Raw genomic sequence first — 16,938 nt, 5'->3', positions numbered from 1 at the left:
GACTGTCCTCAATGTCTGCAGCACATTTGTCGCAGGAAGCGCTGTACTATGCAGAAGCCAACAGTTGACGTCGCACGACTCAAACCTTGACGTGCGGAAAGCCTGCAGGCTGGCTGGCAGGCAAGCAGGCAGGAAGACATTGCGCGCCTCATACCCACGGTTTGTCTAGCCGCCCATCGTCAGTTAGCACGAAGCTGGCGGGCCTACGTGTAACATCAGTAACGCTACGGCCTATTGCGAGGATAGACTTGTCGCCATGACCTGAAGTGGGCCGCAGCTCACGAAATCAGGAATGCGAGATGCAAAAAGTCAGACACATGCCTTTGCTGTCTGAACGCCACACGCGCCCAGAGTCCTCCAAGGTTGACCTGCAGACAATGGAATTGTGATTTTATGCATGACGGACCTTGGCTGGCAGTGGTTGTCTGTCGTCCCAAATTATCCAAGTGACCCATGTGTCCCTAGCCGCTAGCCGAATTCATGCGCGGCTTCGGAACCGGGGAGGACCCCTGTCATCCAATCGTGAGTGGGCCGGCCTGCTGTGCTTGTGAACGCGCGCTCTCCGAACCACCCGTTGGTGTGTGGTTCGCCAAAACGTGGCTCGTGATATTGTGAGGGCACATCGTTCATACCAGGGTCGGCCACTTTATTGTGATCATAATGGGTACGATGGGGACAGATCGTGCGCTGGGACCAAGTGTCAAAAACGTGCCTCCGAATTAGCCCGCGGCTGCTATGATTGATATATGTGCGTACATACTCGGGCGGACAGATCAATCACAAGATCATGACAGTTGCAGAGTCGTTTGGTGTTAGGGCCGTCAATCACAAGACGAAGGTCTGCGCAGCGTTGGAGTTCAGGTTCTGTCTCTCGTGACAGAGCCACGGTGCGCACGCGTCAGGAATGACGTTTTGGCGCTGTTCCTTTTCATACCCAATGGCTTGTGCGTGCGTGCGTGCGTACGTGCGTGGCCGTTGTTGCACAGAGCAACTGCCAACGAACCATACTATGAATTGATATTGTCGACTGCCTTTACTATGGTAGATGCTACCGTGAGCACCCGGTGGTTAATTTGGCGCTGTGTCTACTGAACCGTCCGTGGCTGAAGTTGGTGCTTATGTGTCTAGACTTGAGTTCAGATGTTCTTGTAGTGACGAGACTTTGTACATCAGTCAAGACATAAGACTGGCGGACCTGGCAAGGGCCGCTTTATCAAAACAGGCAAGTGACAGGAAAGCAGCTCGTCGATGCACCCACACAGACACAGTGTGTTTGGTTTTGCCAGGCCTGCACTGCGCTGCACTGCACTGCATTGGAGATCGAAACGTCGGTGTCCGCTGGACACGAGAGGCTGCATGGCGGTGTGAGGATTACTCGCCGTATTGGCATCTAGTGGAGTCGTGGGCTAGCAACGTGCAGGAGGACCTGCAGTGGTTTAATTATGAGCACCAGGGCGTCTGGCCAAGTCGTGCAGCGGGCAGCGGGCAGCGGGCGGCATGCCAGGCTGCCTTCTGATGTCTTGCGCGATGACAGGACGGCACAATGACGCTGCTCGCTCAGCTTCTCAGAGATAGCGACGTTACCTTGCCATTTCGCAAAGGACCGCCGCGGGTGAGCAGCATGAGAATGGTGTAATGAGGACTGATCAACCAGAAGGCTGACACGCGCGGTACCAGGGCTGGGCTGAGATGCTCCGCCTCCTCCTGGACCGGGATGGCCACGATCGCGGCCGGGGTGGTAAACCTTGGTTCTTTCTGGGGGTTGAGCCAGAGCCGCCCAGGGGTCTATAGCCGTTTTTCTTTTGTAGGGGTGAAGCGGCGTTTGAGATGGCGCTACGTAGGGTGGGTAGGAAGCTGGAAGTCGAGCCTGTCAAGACATGCGTGGTGCCGGAGTGGAAGTAGGTAGACGTGTACTTGTGCAGATTGAATTCCGCAGCGAGGTGCTCATCAAAGGCCCCTGCAGGCTGCAGCACGCTACTCTGCCCACACATTCTTTGCAATTGTTGCCCATTGTTGCCATTGTCTGCGCCTAAGCCGGGCAACGTGGGCCAGTCGTCTGCGCGCCGTCGCGTGCTCCTCCCGCACACCAAAGGCGTCTTGCATTGCGCCGGCGCGCTGCCTCCAGCGGGTCATGTCGCTGCATCACCAAGCGAGTTTGACGACGACGTCCGCGCTTGCTGAGGTGCAGTGCTGCAGTGCGCAGGCCGGCATGGCTGCACGCTCACAGGTTGCGAGCTCCTGTCTCCCGGCGTGCTTGCTGCACTGGCGTGACCCGGCCTTGCTCTGGACCCAACGGCTCCGACAAGAGAGCCCATTGCTACATGATCGTCTTCACCGCAGAAGATCAGCACCAGGTCGAGTCGTCGCGCAGGACCCCGGCTTGCGGGCGGGAGCATCCAGGGCCAGTGGAGCCACAGGCTCTCGAGGGCTCGGCGGCCTGCTGCACGTTCTAACTAGTGCAGGGTAAAGGGCTCCGGGAGGCTCTCTGATTCGAGTTCCTGGAAAGCCACTGCAGACAGGCCAATTTGCACCTGCAGCAGCTGCCTCCTGTTCAGCCGGGATGCGCGGCAGGGACTTGTCCAGCGCGGGAGAACATCTTGGGACAAGACACAGCTGTCAGTGATCGCCTCCTAGGGGCTCAGGGTATCGTCACCAGAGAAAATCAAGAGGGCTACAGTCTCCTGCCCAGCCATGTACCCTTATGTGGCCACCAGTCTTGACGACCATCAGGCACATCCGACTGGCCGTCGTCGATCCGGCCGTCGCGGCGAGCCCCTGTAGGCGCTCGACCATCGAGAGGCTCACGATCCATCATCCGCCATGGTCGAATTCCAGCCTGCCTGCCTGCCTGCCTGCCTTGGCTTGACCTCCCCCCAGGCCGGTTGGTGGGCGGGCCTGGTCTGAGCAAGCCCTGTCGTGCTCGCTTCACCCTTACCGTCCAGGCACGCCCGCGCTAGCACGGGCTTGCCCCCGTAACCCACTGCTTAGCGTATCGGCCACGGCCAGCCCCCACCATGTCCCTGGGTCGCTGCTGGTGCTCTTGCACTGCGCGCGGCGGTGCAAGTGCTGTCATCTTGAGCCCTCTTATGCGGCCGCGGGCCCCATCTGAGCGGCCTTCCCGCCAGCGCGCACTCGACCACCTCTCTTCCCTCCTCTCCCGGCATCACATCATTTCGGCGTCGTTGGAATAGCGCTTGCTAGTCGAGTCTGCCCGCTGGGCTTTCCCTGCTCTCCGTCGACTGCTGCTTTCCTCTGTCTTGTCATGTTGTAAATGATATAATCACCACGGCCTCGCTTCTTCACGCTCTCTTGTTAGCCTCTTTTCCCACTTTTTGGCCACCGCGCCTGCCACTCTTTACCTACCACCCACTCGTCACGACACGACACGCAAAGACTCTCAGCAAACACTTCTTTATCTTACCGCAAGCTCGAAAAACGATTCTGCTCTCCACGAGGAAACGAACAGACCAGGATTCTCACGTCTCAACTGCCTTCTCTGCACGCGCCCAGTGCGGCTTCTTCTCCAATCCCTGAACTTTGCAGCTTGCGACATGGAAATATCCACCACAACTCAAGCCCTGATCCGATAGAGCACAACTCTGACCCAGGGGACTATCACCCAACCGGCGGACTCTGGGCTTGGCCCCAAACCAGCAGACACGATGGCATCGACCAGCACTTCCTCGCAGCGCGCACCTGCTGGTGCATCACCGCGCGAAAGCTCCAGCTCCGAGGCTAGCCGGGGTGGGATCCGCATCGTGCCCTACTCACCACCAAAACCTATCGAGGACGACGACGACGACTTCAGAGCTCCCATCAAGACTCCTACACGGTCCAGATACAGTACCGCCTCGCACGGTCCCTACGACTCGTCGGCGTCGCCCGAGTCTGCACCGTCGTCAGCTGCTTCCTCAGCCAATTATTCCCTGGCCCGGCCACCGGCCAGGGGCGTTTCAGATGGCCGACGGGGATCCGTCTCGGGTGCCGCTGCAACCACAACGTCCCTATTGGCCCCTGCTCCCAGGAGAGCCTCACACAGCAGCAGTCGCAGCCCCAGCCTGTCCCCATCGCCCTCATACAGCAGCCTGGACCACCAACCACTCTCGCCCTCAGGCCAGATGCTGGGCCGTTCGCGCCGGAGCAACGTGATTGAGGTCAATCCAGACAAGACTTTTTCCGTCGTCCTCCGCTCCACCAAATCTGCTGCCAGACCTTCCAATGAGACAGCCATCACCACCTCTAGCACCACCTCGGCGCCTTTGACTGCGTCCTCGCTCGTCAGCTCGCACGGACAGCTTTCATCCGATGCCTCACACCACGACATTCCTCCCCCGTCGCCTCTCTCTTCAGTCCCTGAAAGCGAAAGCCCCCAGGTCTCGCCGCGCACTTCCGTAGCCGAACCTTCTGCTAGAGAACCAGATACTTCCTCGCCTTGGAACTACCGCATGACTGGCGGCGTCCGCAAAGTGCCCCAAACTCCCGAACCTAGCTCGAGGAGGGCGGGGACATCGGGCAACCAGCAAGATGTAGAGTCTTCCATGGCCCGCGAATCCACCGCCACGTCCACGGACAATCAGAACCTCATGGCGAAGGCGTCCTTCAGCTCCCATGACACCGAGTCATCATTGGATGACAACTCTAACCTCAGGGTCATTGGCCAGAGCTCGCCCATCGTACCTTATTCTGACAGCGCTGTTCCGTCGCCCGCACCCAGCGACGCCAATGTTCAGATCCTGGGCTTCTCATCGCCAGCGTATCCGTCATCGCCATCTCGCGGGGCAGATGTCCTCGACACACCAGGAAGCCGCAATTTCATTGTGCACAACACAAACACGCCTGGCTCCGGCCTGTTTACACCTGCCCGAGGGTCATCTGTGCTGGATACTCCAGGCAGCAAGAACTTCATTGTCCATGGCAAAGGCACGCCGGCCTCTCAGATGTACACCCCCTATGCTGAGTCGAGCAGCCTCGAGACTCCCGGAAGTCGCAACTTCGTCACCCACGGGCCCGTTTCTCGCCAGTCTTCTGTCGGCACATTTCCGCGACACCAGCCTTCTGTGGACAGCATGGCAGGCTTTGTGCGCGAGGAATACTCACAAGAAAGCTTGAAGGTCTCACCACTGAACACAAACGGCAGGAGGAAGTCGTCGCAGGATTACACCAGATTCATTCCGCGTGAAGCGGTCCGCCCTCGTGCTGCATCATACTCATCCATTTCCAGCATCATCAGCCAGGACAACACAGCACTGGCGCTTGCTCAACAGAACCTGAACACGATCGACCAAGAGCCTTCATCGGCGATTACGTGGAAGGGCCCGTTCGGCACGATCCAATACCCCAAGCGCGTGGATGCGCAGCCGCACAACTGGAGCTCGCAGCTCTCCACAGTCATGTCCGAGGACGAGCGGAGCGACGGTTCGCGGATAGCCAGCCAGTTCTCGGAGAGAAGTGGTAGCCAGCACAGCAGAAACATGCTCAGTGCCTCATCCATGTCACTCTCTGCTGACGAAGCGCGATCCCTGGGAACCCAGTCGAGGCTAGACCTGGAGCGACCGAGTCCGACATACTTGCCCTCGCCCGTGATCCGGATGATCCGCGACCATGACGAGGACGGCGACGGATTGGCGGATCTGGAGTACAGCCAGCAGCTTCGTCATAAAGCATCGTGGTCCAGAGTCGGCAGCTATATCTCCCGCCGCAGCTCCGACAGGGACCTGCACTCTTCTGCAAGCTCTCGTGCAAACAGCTTCTCAGGGGGCGCCATTCCTGCGTGGGCCCGGGTGTACTACGGCAGCGGCGAAAGGAAATGGCTCGCAGCTCCGTCAATAAGATCACAACCATCCATGCAGTCCTTTGTGGACAGCCGCCGAGGCAGCTTCGCAGGCTCCGGATCGCCAGAGTACGAGGATGACATCTACAACCCCCGACGCCGCGTTCGGGACGCGCAGAGGCGTGGCAGCAGGTCCGACTCGATGCAGATCAACGAGGTGCCACAATACGCACGCGGCGTATACCGCCCCAAGAAGAAATCGTCGAGTATCTGGTCGCCACATCTAAAGGTCGACCGCAGGTCGACTCTGTACAATGCGTGGGCGCCACCCTCCGTCGCCTGGTCGGCCGAGAGCGGTGCACTGGGGCGTCGCAACATCCAGATCATCCTCTTCGTGGTTGGCTTCGTCCTTCCGTTTGGTAAGCATATGATCTCAACGTGTGCAAAACTTCACGCTCATATTTACTGACCTACTACTCTTAGCCTGGATGATTGGTGCCTTCTTGCCTCTGCCAGTGGCGGTGCACCTCAAGAGTGCGAACCCCGACGACAGTCAAACAGAGCTCGGTGCTCCGGTCCAGGAGAAGATTCGGGACGACCAACACTTTGCTTTCGACGATGCTCAGTATCAGAGCGCAAGATGGTGGCGCAACCTGAACCGCGTAATGAGCATTGTAGGCATCCTCGTCCTCGGCGCCGTTGCTGCACTTGTCGTTATCGGCGTCAAAGACCGTTGGGCCCAGTAGGGTCACAATTGGGCCAGTACAACCACGACGTCTCGGTGAAATCTTGCCAGTCAATCACAAACATCCACCATTAATTTTTTTTTTCGCAACAACACATTTTCATTTCTAGCAAGCGTTGCACTTTTGCAAAAGGGTGCCTCCAGGCCACGAGTCCTGGCGCACCCTCGTCCGACCTCAACGAGTTTGTTATTCGCAGAGTCCTTTCCTCACGAAGCAGAAACGACGCAACCACACCAGGCGCAACATCTATTTTCCTTGCCACTATAGATATCCTTTGATTTCTTGGAAATGTCTCGTCTCAGAGAACAATTTCTGGTCACGCCACAATTTACGAACCATCTGCCACCACCATTTTCCTTAGTTGGACACCAGTGTACATCATAGAAGCGAAGGACACGAGGTCCATTGCGCAATGTAAGAAGAGGATGCTCGCAGCCTTCCAAGGAAGGGGGGGCCAAGTACAAGGAAGCAGAATGCTTGCTCAACGTAATGTGTCCCAGTCACTGCCGCTGTTGTCGTGACTACAGCTTTTATATCCCCCGCCAAAGGATGGAAACCAAATACTTTCACTATCATTACACATCCACCTATATATCTAGTAGCTAGTATTTAATGAGCATACGAACTATATTCTCACGCCAGCCTCGTGTGCATTCCGGGGGGTCGCCGTCTCCTCGCGCCCTGCTGTGGAACGGAAGAAGCAATAGCATGCTGGTTTGTGTTGGAGATCTGAAGCTGTTGCGCCTGGTCGTGCATGACATGCAGGCGCCCTCTCTTTGTCCCTATGGCAGCGCATGCATAAAGTACATGGTAGCAGTCTAGAGTTGCCTTTTCTTTTTTGTTACCGGTACCCTCTCGTTTTTGCGAAACTGCTTGTTTTACTGCCCACCCCAGCCAGCCAGCCAGCCAGCGGTGTCGGAAAAGAAGCCACGTGGAAAGCGCAAAAAAAAAAAAAAAAAAAAAAAAAAAAAAAGGAAGAAACAAAAGCCATGCTTGGTTGCCTGCCTGCCATGGGGGCAGGTGGGTGGGTGGGTAGGTGGCGATGTGGATGGATGTGTGTGTTTCATGTCCACGTCGTTTCATCTCTTTCATTGGACTCTAGCCCAGCAGCCTGGCTGTTTTCTACGAAAACGTACCCAACCAATGGATCTGCTCCGTGTTGTCTATATTGGCGTGCGGTATTACCACCACCACAACACGTCCCAACCACCACTTCCACCACCACCACTAACTAGTAGGAAGCACAATCGGAACCGCCATTCAAGGTACTTTAGTGTAGGTGCCTATATTTGTGCAGCCCGCCATAAATCATGTTTCGCAATCTCGTTCAGCAACGCCGTGCTAATCTCCTCGGCCTTGTGTCTCTATGTGTCTCTTCTTTCTGTCTGACTGCTCGTCTTTGTTTCCTTGCTTCTGCCTACCGCGAATGCATTCATCGTCGCAGGTCTACTTAGCACTTCCCCGCCCTCCCCTCCCCCACTGGGTCCTTCATCTCTTTGAGTCTGTATCGCCTACTCTCAGACCGGGCGTCCTGGACGGTCTACCGTCATGCATTACTTACTCCTCCCCGCGACGGACAGGCGTGGGTTTCTTGGCTCCTGTACATAATCCGTTTGAATGCTTCCAACCCTCGCTTCCGCTCTCTTACTCGGATCGCTATATTCCCTTGACACCCCCGGTGCTTTAATGGTGATCGTGGCCGCGTGCTGGCTGTGGTGGTGATGACTTGTGCGTGTACAGCACCAACGCGTCTTCACAAGCAGCACGCAAGACATACGACGCTTCACCATGCGTGTCGTGGATAAGACATGAATAGCTCATAGTCCAGTCATCGATCCGCTCACGCCTTGCGCGTCCGGTTGCGGAACTCGGTCTGCTTTTCCCGGATCGCCTCCTCGACCATCTGCTTGACCTGCTTCGAGTCCAGCCCAGACTCCTTGAGCTCCTTGATGGCATCGTCGACGTCACGGACGGGGTCGTTGAGCCCCAGCACCGGCTCGGGCCTGTTGCCCGTCAGGCTCTCGCTGCTGCTGGACTTCTTGAGCTGCGCGACGCCCGCCTTCCGCGAGCGCTCCTCGAGAGCCTTCTTCAAGTAGACTTTGCCAGGACTTGAGAAGAAGCCGATGCTGACGAGGACGGTGATGACGGCGTAGAAATACACCCGAGACCAGACGATGAGGGACTTTTCGAGGGTCAGGAGGTAGAACGGTGCGACGGCGAACGAGAAGATGAGCTGTGTGGCGAGCCACGAGGCGATGTCGTAAAATTTCTTGGTCGGCAGCGGGTTCTGTGTGTTCGGGTCCAGGAAGAAGGGTCGGACATATCGGCGCATGTCTACATTCTCGTCAGTATAATCGGAGATAGAGCAAAAGGGGTGCGGAAGGACTGACTCTTGGCTGCAGTCTGCACGAAACTGGCCAAAACAAAGGTAAGGTAGTATCCAGGGTAGAATCCGTGCCAGAAAGCGCTGGTAACAAAGGTAGCCATGCTGGCTCTGAAGCCTGGCTTCTTGCCTTTGGGTGTGACGCGTAGGTAGATGTAGTTGCGAAGCCACTTGTTGGTGTTCATGTTCCAGTTCTCGAGATACGCACGGCTGTTCGTGCCCGTCTCGACGCCCCAGGGGTTGACATTCTGCAGCCTGTTCCACGACACCTTGCCTGTCGTGGGATCGACACCATTATAGCCGAGGCCAGCCAGGATACAGGACCCTTCTGCGAGGAGCCAGGCGCCGTAGTACTTGAAGCGGATGGTAAGGCCAACCATGTGGAGATAGAAGACTCTGCGAAGGATACCGTACTTGAGAAACCCCTCGTCCAGCATCCATTCGGGGTAAAACCTTGATCCGAATTGGAGGAACAGGAAGATGTAGCCCAAGCCAGATGCCATGGTCCACATGGCTGGCGTTCCTGACCTCGGAATCTTGCGCTTGAATCGGGTGGGCGGCTTCTTTGTCGGATCCACCGTCGGCGGCACGGTGAACATGCTCGTGTCGATCCAGTTGCGGTATTCGTTGTAGTCGAATGCAGGGCCGATGAGCAGGGAGGGGAAGAAAAGGACGTAGGCCGTGTAGTCCAGGATGCTGGGCAGCTTCACAATCTTGCGAGCCTGCTGCAGCTCGCTCAATTCGCTGTCGGGCAGCGTGCCATCAAACACATTCCAAGCAAAAGCCGATAACTTCATGACGAGGACCATCTGGGTGCCCGTGATGTCCATCACCTCTGGGTTGGCCGTAAACTGCCGCTCTAGTTGGTTGATGGCCATGTGGCCCATCAGGAACACAAAGGCGATCCAAGGCATGTAGGGCGAAGTAGGGAGGAAGGAAGCCAGCGCATAAGTCCCGGCGCTGGCGATGAAGATCGTTCGCAGACCTCCCCATAATGAAAAAAGGCCGACCAGGTAGAATGTGGCAATGCTGTTATCCCAGAAAAGCTGCCGTTAGCGATTTCATTGGCTTCGTAGACATGTCGTGCTGAGGTCGTACCCGATGATGAAGATGTTCTTGAATTCGGGGCGGCTGTCAGGTACGCGCTTGAGCAGGCCGGCGAGGGGATACGAGAGGAGAAATGAGAATATCAATTTGACTGGTGACAGTTCGTTAGCTACCAGCATCGAGAGCAGGGGCCCTGCCTCCGTGCTCAAAAGTCAAAGAGAGGTACTCACGGTCATCCGGCGGACTGCCTAGTATCCCCGAAAGGTATTCAAACGCTAAACGCACAAGACCGTTAGACCCTAGTTCACGACCTGTCGTCCCAACAACTCTTGCTGTGCTCACGGTAATTGATGTACGGCAACATGGTGGCTGCGAGGCTAGAGCCGATGAAAAACGACGGCTTGGGGTGTTTTTTGTGTAGGTCGTTGCCTCCTGAGCTGGTCTGCGACCACTCGCACGAGTGCGTCTACACCCAGAGGAGGATATGTGGTCTGTAATTAACGACTGGGCCAATCGCACCGCTCCGTCACAGCGTGTCGGGCAGAATATGGCGCAGCGCTGTCGCCGGCTGAGAGTAGCCAGCAACTAGAGACTACCCGAAGCTGTCGAGAAAATGCCGCTGAGACAGAGGCTGGGCAGAGAGAGCCAGGCTGGCCGTTTTGTGGTGGTGCGCTGGACGGCAGGGAGCGTGAGACAGCAAGCCCAGCCCGTAGTGGTGACTAGCCGTGACTGGCTCCCCTTATCAAGTCGCCGTCGTTCGTTGCTGTCTCGTGACTGTGGAGGACAGGTTTGTCGTCGAGATAGGCTGCCGCGGAAGACAGCGTCGGGGGGGAATGCTGTCTGCTGGCAAGCTGCTGTTGTTGAGGGTTGGTCGTGCTCAAATGGTTGGCTCTCGCGGAGAAGACCCAAAAGTCCAGGGCAAGCATGGGTGATGGCTTGTGACAATGGCAGTGTGATGTCACCTGTTGGGGTCTCCACCCAAGCTCAGCTGCCAGCCAAGCGTGACCTCGCAAAACCCCTTCCTCCCTCCCTCAGGGATTCAGACCCCGCCAAATCAGTGCCCGCCAGACGGCATCCATTTAATTACTGTGGAAAATGGCCGGTTGTTGGGGATGGGCCCAGGAGTCAGCATCGTAATGTCAGCCACGTCTTGCGCGACACGCGGCATTGCTCTCCAAGGCGAAATCTACAGTCGTTCTGGCAGCTTGCCATACTAAAAGTCATTATAAGAAATCATCTATTAATATTTGCGCGCTGCTATGTCTTTTCGTACCACGAGGTAGTCATGCGTCGGCGCCCGGTATCAGGTCCTGCCGTCCTGGTTTGTGCGCCGCCTAAAATACGCCCAGTAACTAAATCGCCTATGCCCTAAAGCTCCATTTCTCATGACAGGTCGGGATAAATAAACGTTCTATACCAGAATCAATATGCTTGGTTCGACGTCCCGATGTCCACTAGGGACCATAAATGTAATTATACACCCGATGCGCCTGTTCGGAGAGGCTGAATGCAGCAGGCCCAAGTATGCTATAAAATGATGGCAAGCTCTCCACGTCTCGCGTGCAGAGCCTAGTCTCATGTCGCGTCCCAATGCTGGGGCAGTGTACCTGAAGTCACTCGGTGCGCACAAGCTTTCGACATGACAAGGTCTCAAGTGCCCGTCATTCTCTCCCACGAGCCCCAAATCTATGCCTTGACAGCATCGCGGGTGCTCTGAGAGCTGGCGCTGGTGATGGGCTGCGAGGTGGGCAGAGAGTTCTTGGAGGCTGAAGACTCGCGGACCTTGGCGTAGGCGTACACGAGACCAGCAACGAAGCCGATGAAGATGGCCGAGACGCTGCCAGTCGTGACGGGCGCGGCAAAGAAGATGATGCCGCTAATCGCAATCGGGAGCTTGTTGAGCGCACCAACCATGGAGTAAGTGGTGGGCGACGTGACACGGATACACCAGGCGGAGCAGTACGAGATGAAGATGGCTCCGAGACCCGAGTAGATCATGCCGATCATGATCGAGTTGCGCGACTCGGCCGGGAAGTTCCTGGTGAAGTTGCTGCTGGACCAGTCTTCGCTAATGAGGGACAGGACAATGAGGACGGGGATGGTCAGGAGGTTGTTGTAGAACATGGCTGTTCGCAGCAAAAGTCAGCACTCTCCTTCTGAAACAGGACGCTCAGCAACGGTATGGACTTACAGTCCCAGTCCTTGAAGTTCATCGTCTTGATGACCTTGCGCATGTAAAGAATGTACGAGGCGGTGCAGATGACGTTCATGCCCATCCAGGCGTAGCCGGCGTTCAGGGTCGCGATTGCGTCAGCAGAGGCATGAGCAGACGCGGCGTGGGCGGCATCGGCCCAGGCGGCAACGACGGAGCTGAAGACCATGAGGGCGAAGGAGAGAAGGGCCAGAGGAGTGACGCTGCCACCAAACCACAGGACCTCTCCGTAGGCGATGACGATGGTGGTCAAGTTCTTGAAGATAGTATAGACAGGGACGGAGAGGTACTGGAGGGACTTGGTGCCGGTGTAGATCATGCCGACGAGCAGGAGGGAGACAGGGAACCCTGGTTGGAAAGGAAACCGTTTAGTATGCGGAGAGACGTGAAGGCAGCGAAGGATCGAGGGTCAGTCGGGGAGTACATACATCTCTTGCCCTTTTGGCTGTCAAACGCGGCGAGGTTCCTGATCATGCCCATTTGTCGGCAGATCTCAATGGTCAAGATACAGACAATCGACTGTACCGTAAGGGCGGTTAGTGTCTGGCGGTCGACGAATCGGGCCGTATCCGTCATAGACGGGCTCAACGACGTACCTGGACGGCAAGGTAGAGGAATGTCATATTCCACTCGTGGCCGGACACGACATACTTGTTGACGATGGTCATGCTGATGGAGGAAAGGCAGTAGGCGAGGATAGAGACGGGACCATTGTTCTCAAAGTTGGAGAGGGTGTGCTGGAGGCCACCGCTGCCGCCTCGTGAGGAGCGGCCAAGGAAGGCATCTTTCTCGCCGCCGTAGGCAGGACTGCTCCGCGTCGCCGAGTCGGGCATGCGAATGGCATAGTCTTCGTTCTTCTTGTCCGACATGGTGGGCGGTGACGATGTCGTCAGAGCAAGGGGGCCGAGTGCGAAGGCGGAAAGGAGTGCGGGCGACGTCGGATATCGAGAAGAGCGAGTGTCAGGCCGAGCAGGATCGAGTAAGGGGAGGAGATGGAGTTGTCCAGGAGTCGAGCAGGCGACAGTCGCGGGTTGGACAGACGAAGGGTGGGCAGGCGACAGAGGGAGTTGAGTTGAGAAGCCAAGGGAGCCAATCTAATCCACAGGTGGCCAGATCCAAGGCGTGTGGATTTTTCGTGGAGATGCACAGCACAACCAAGATAAAGGGGTGCCTGCGCTGCGCGGTGCATGCTTGGAGCCAGCAAGACAAAACAGCGGCAGTCCAGAGCACCACACCCACCCGCCTGGCCAAGTGGGGCCTCCCGGCGCGGCTAAGCCCACTCGATCGGCGCCGCTCCCTTCCACAGTCCTCACTCTGCATCCAGAAAGCGGCCAGACAGCAAAGCCAAACCCGCAGAGAATCAATACATAAAGTATGTCTATACGCTAGACTCACAAGAAGACGTTCGCCCATGTGCTGGCCTTGGATCGCTGATGGGTTCTCCCGCTATTCTTCTGGACTGGTGCGCGCCCTCCGTGATACCAAGTCGAGCACTGTGCCTCTCGCTTGCCCAGGTGTGGTCAGACTTGATGCTCGATCCAGTGGGCATGCAGCTTATGTACCTTGGTTATTTCTGGGAGATTGCCGGCTGCCAGGGTAATGTGCACGTCCGAACAGGATTCCCATCAGTGTCGAGTCGAGGTCCATGCCAGGAACCAGGCACCTGGGCAGGCCAAGCAGTATCTCTGATGCTTCCAAGCACTGGCTTGGCGTTGCACAGATCGTGCCTGCAGCGTGCATAAGACGCGCGTTCGCCCTCGTATCGGTCCCAGTGCCGTGTTCGTTAATTGTTTGTGGCTTAATACCATTACGGGGTACTTGAAGCACCTTGGAACTAGTTGAAAGACCAAGGTACCTCAGGCATCCACCTTGGTCCCTGTATTTAGCAACCGAGCCTAGCAGACCCAGACGCCAGGTCCCCTCCCTTGCCAGCCAGCGGCAAGACGAAGCTTAGCAGAGATGGCCGAACGCTCCAAAGAACGTGGCAGCAACCAAGTGCTGTCATGCTAAGAAGAATCCCCAGCATCTCTTGTGGGGCTGACTGAAGATTGTTCACACTAAAATACGTATATACTCAAGACGTGCCCAAGTTCAATGCATAGACTGGACTTGAGGCTCTTGCTCTCACAGTGTAGGCACTGACCTGTCACGTCACACTAGCGCGATCTCGCCAGCCTTGGAAGTCCTAGAGCCATGACCTGCCATCTTGGCCAAGGCTCAATTACAAGTACCTGGTTATCAAAAATACAGCTTTGACGCACTTTCGTGATAATGGAGCCTGAGATTTAGGCTTATTTAACAAACTCTATGGTTGGGGAGTTACGACCCGCACAGCACAGCGGGAGCCTGCCGCATCGTGCCAGTCGACTAGCCTACCATAGTCTGGTCGCACTGGCTGCCTCTTGAGCCGCGCATAGCCAAGAATAACCCAAACCCCAAACAACCTACCTTGGGGGCTACTCAGGCTCTCAAAGCGTCGTGCAAGACCTCATCAGAGAGATGGACCTCAACAGTGCCGCCTCACCTGGCGGCAGCTCGCGTCCAAAGCTGCTGCTCCCGCCCAGCTGCAACCCTCCACTCCCCAATGCTCCCGTCAACAAGCTCGTCTGGGTTGTAAGTGTTGCCATCTTGTCCATGCTCGAGACCCTTCCCTCACAACACGCTTGCTGACTTGGATCATGACGTAAAGGTCTTTGGCGGCACCGGCCACATGGGCCGGTCGCTCGTCAAGTGCGCCCTCTCGCGCGGCGACATGGTTACCAATGTCGGCCGCACCTTTGAGACTACACCAGAGCAGATGGTGGCTGCCGCCGCCAGCCAGCACCCCAAGAATTGTTTTGGGGCCCTCTGCGATGTGCGCGCGCGGGACAGCGTAGAGCGGGTTGTCGAGAGGACGCTCGAGCGCTTTGGTCGTATCGACGTCGTCGTCAATTGCGCGGGGTACGGCGTCATTGGCGCCTGTGAGGACCAGGACGAGCACGAGATCCGGAACCAGTACGAGATCAACTTCATGGGCACACTCAACATCATCCACGCCACGCTGCCGTACTTTCGACAGCAGTCTGCCGGGCGCTATCTCATCTTCAGCTCGACGAGCGGCGCTCTGGGCGTCCCCGGGCTAGGTCCCTACTGTGCGACCAAGTATGCCGTGGAAGGACTCATCGAGGCCATGCTGTACGAGGTCGACAGCTTCAACGTCAAGGCGACGCTCGTCGAACCGGGGCTTGTCCGCCGCGACGAGCCTGACTCCCTCGACAATCCACTGCCGACCTGGGGCCATTTCCTCATCAAGCCCGCGAGCGAGCCTTACTCTCACTCGACTTCTCCGGCTCTGCACGCAAAGCGCATGGTCCAGTGGCTGGGCGACAGGCAGCCTACAAGCGCCGTCAAGTGCGCAGAGCTGGTCTGGCAGCTCGGTCACTGCTCCTACCCACCTCTGCGGCTTGTGCTCGGCAGCTACGCCATAGATAGCATCAGGGACCGGCTAAGGTCTGTCACCGAGGAGCTCGAGGACTGGAAACACCTCAATTTCCCAGTTGGTACTGGCGACGAGACCGCCACTAGCAGTCGGTCCAATCAGCACAACAAGGATGATGAGAACATGGCTGATGTGCGAGGATCTCCATGACGCACAGCCAGGCAGGATGTTGGCAGCCAAAGCTCAGGGCGCAAAAATTCCACTCAGCGTGCTGTTCGAGTGGTTCACGCAGACTAGGGCATTTGCAACGCGTCTCTACTCTCAGGCAATACTAGGGCGGAAGCTGATGCCGAACAAAGGGCTGCCGGTATCTCTACCTTACTTAATCAGGGGAGTGGCCGTGACTGCGCGCAAAGGGCGGCGTAGGGTAACAGCCGGTCGCCACCTAAGCCCTGCTGTTCGCTAGCCCAGTGTAGTCTCTCTGCCACAGAGCGATCGATGGCAGCTTTCACTGTTATTTTGCGGCACTAGGGGTCTTGCTTCATAAGGCGGGACAGCGACACATCGCCACAAACTCAAAGGTCTTTCTAGACACAATTCTGTACAGCATAATCCGCCAAGTCCGTATGTCTCGTGGGACTACCTCACCGTGACTTTACTGCTGGGTAGGGATTAGTCAGATGATGTGCTGTTAGCACTCTTCTTTACGGCCCTAGAACTAGCTATGGCACGTAATGAAAAGGGGGGGGTTCCTTGGTAGTGACGTCCAAGGAAGAAGAGAAGAGAAGAGACGAGGGCAGAGAAGTCGTGACGGAGCGGAAGCGGAGGCGGAGGCGGGAAAGTTGTGTGAGGAAAGGTGAATGTCCGAAGGATGACGGCTTAGGACGAGAAGAGGATGCGACCAGGAGGTTTGCGGTAGCGTAGCGACTGAGAGAGTATGTCGGAAGGGGAAGGTAGCTGAGATATTCGGAATGTCTGGAGGTCGTCGAGATGTGAGCCTTCGAGAGGTGAGTTATTGTTAGGATGGTGAGGGTTCGTCGATGTCGTTTCCGTGTCGTAGCGCGTCAGGGTCGTCTATGTCGTCGATGCGGTGAGCTTGAGAGAAATGCCGAGCTCGTGAAATGCGTCGAAGTGGCACAAGCTGTTGAAATGGTCGTCGAGGATGGTCGTCGAGAATGGTCGTCGAGAAGCGAAGGTTATCGAGGCGTGAAACGCTGGCGACCGTGAAGACGTTATGGTGGTAGTGAGAGCTCGCCAATGTCCTAGAACATGTGCCCTTTGCGAACTCGCCAGTAGAATGGTAATTCTTTTGAAGTTTGTACTCTGGTAATGTCGGCCCAGAATAAGTAGGGTGGTGGTGTA

The 16,938-nt window shown here is 56.7% G+C and overlaps 4 protein-coding genes across 4 annotated transcripts; 2 read left to right on the top strand and 2 right to left on the bottom strand.

Annotated features, from left to right (window-relative positions):
- The first annotated feature begins 3,467 nt into the window (after positions 1–3,467).
- Positions 3,468–6,822, top strand: B0I36DRAFT_73975 (uncharacterized protein). Its single transcript, XM_046163307.1, has 2 exons — positions 3,468–6,189; positions 6,254–6,822. The coding sequence occupies exons 1-2, from the start codon at positions 3,663–3,665 to the stop codon at positions 6,514–6,516; spliced, it is 2,790 nt and encodes a 929-aa protein (XP_046017130.1). The 5' UTR covers positions 3,468–3,662; the 3' UTR covers positions 6,517–6,822.
- Positions 6,823–8,356: 1,534 nt separating this feature from the next.
- On the bottom strand, positions 8,357–10,310 carry B0I36DRAFT_359619 (MBOAT, membrane-bound O-acyltransferase family-domain-containing protein; the record flags this gene model as incomplete). Its single annotated transcript, XM_046158167.1, has 5 exons — positions 8,357–8,850; positions 8,907–9,928; positions 9,998–10,097; positions 10,177–10,221; positions 10,289–10,310. 5 exons carry the CDS (start codon positions 10,308–10,310, stop codon positions 8,357–8,359), a joined length of 1,683 nt encoding a protein of 560 aa, XP_046017129.1.
- Positions 10,311–11,167: 857 nt separating this feature from the next.
- Positions 11,168–13,323, bottom strand: B0I36DRAFT_283885 (UDP-galactose transporter). The gene is made up of 4 exons (XM_046151550.1): positions 12,755–13,323; positions 12,587–12,677; positions 12,138–12,506; positions 11,168–12,072 (listed from the first exon to the last, which is right to left on the bottom strand). Exons 1-4 carry the CDS (start codon positions 13,025–13,027, stop codon positions 11,633–11,635), a joined length of 1,173 nt encoding a protein of 390 aa, XP_046017128.1. The 5' UTR covers positions 13,028–13,323; the 3' UTR covers positions 11,168–11,632.
- A 1,124-nt stretch (positions 13,324–14,447) lies between these two features.
- B0I36DRAFT_73921 (short chain dehydrogenase) lies at positions 14,448–16,193 on the top strand. The gene is made up of 2 exons (XM_046163306.1): positions 14,448–14,771; positions 14,848–16,193. The coding sequence occupies exons 1-2, from the start codon at positions 14,658–14,660 to the stop codon at positions 15,784–15,786; spliced, it is 1,053 nt and encodes a 350-aa protein (XP_046017127.1). The 5' UTR covers positions 14,448–14,657; the 3' UTR covers positions 15,787–16,193.
- The last annotated feature ends 745 nt before the right edge of the window (positions 16,194–16,938 follow it).

Source organism: Microdochium trichocladiopsis (assembly GCF_020744255.1).
Source record: "Microdochium trichocladiopsis strain MPI-CAGE-CH-0230 chromosome Unknown B0I36scaffold_2, whole genome shotgun sequence".
Taxonomy (NCBI): Eukaryota; Fungi; Ascomycota; class Sordariomycetes; order Xylariales; family Microdochiaceae; genus Microdochium; species Microdochium trichocladiopsis.
This window is presented reverse-complemented; position numbering and strand designations above follow the sequence as displayed.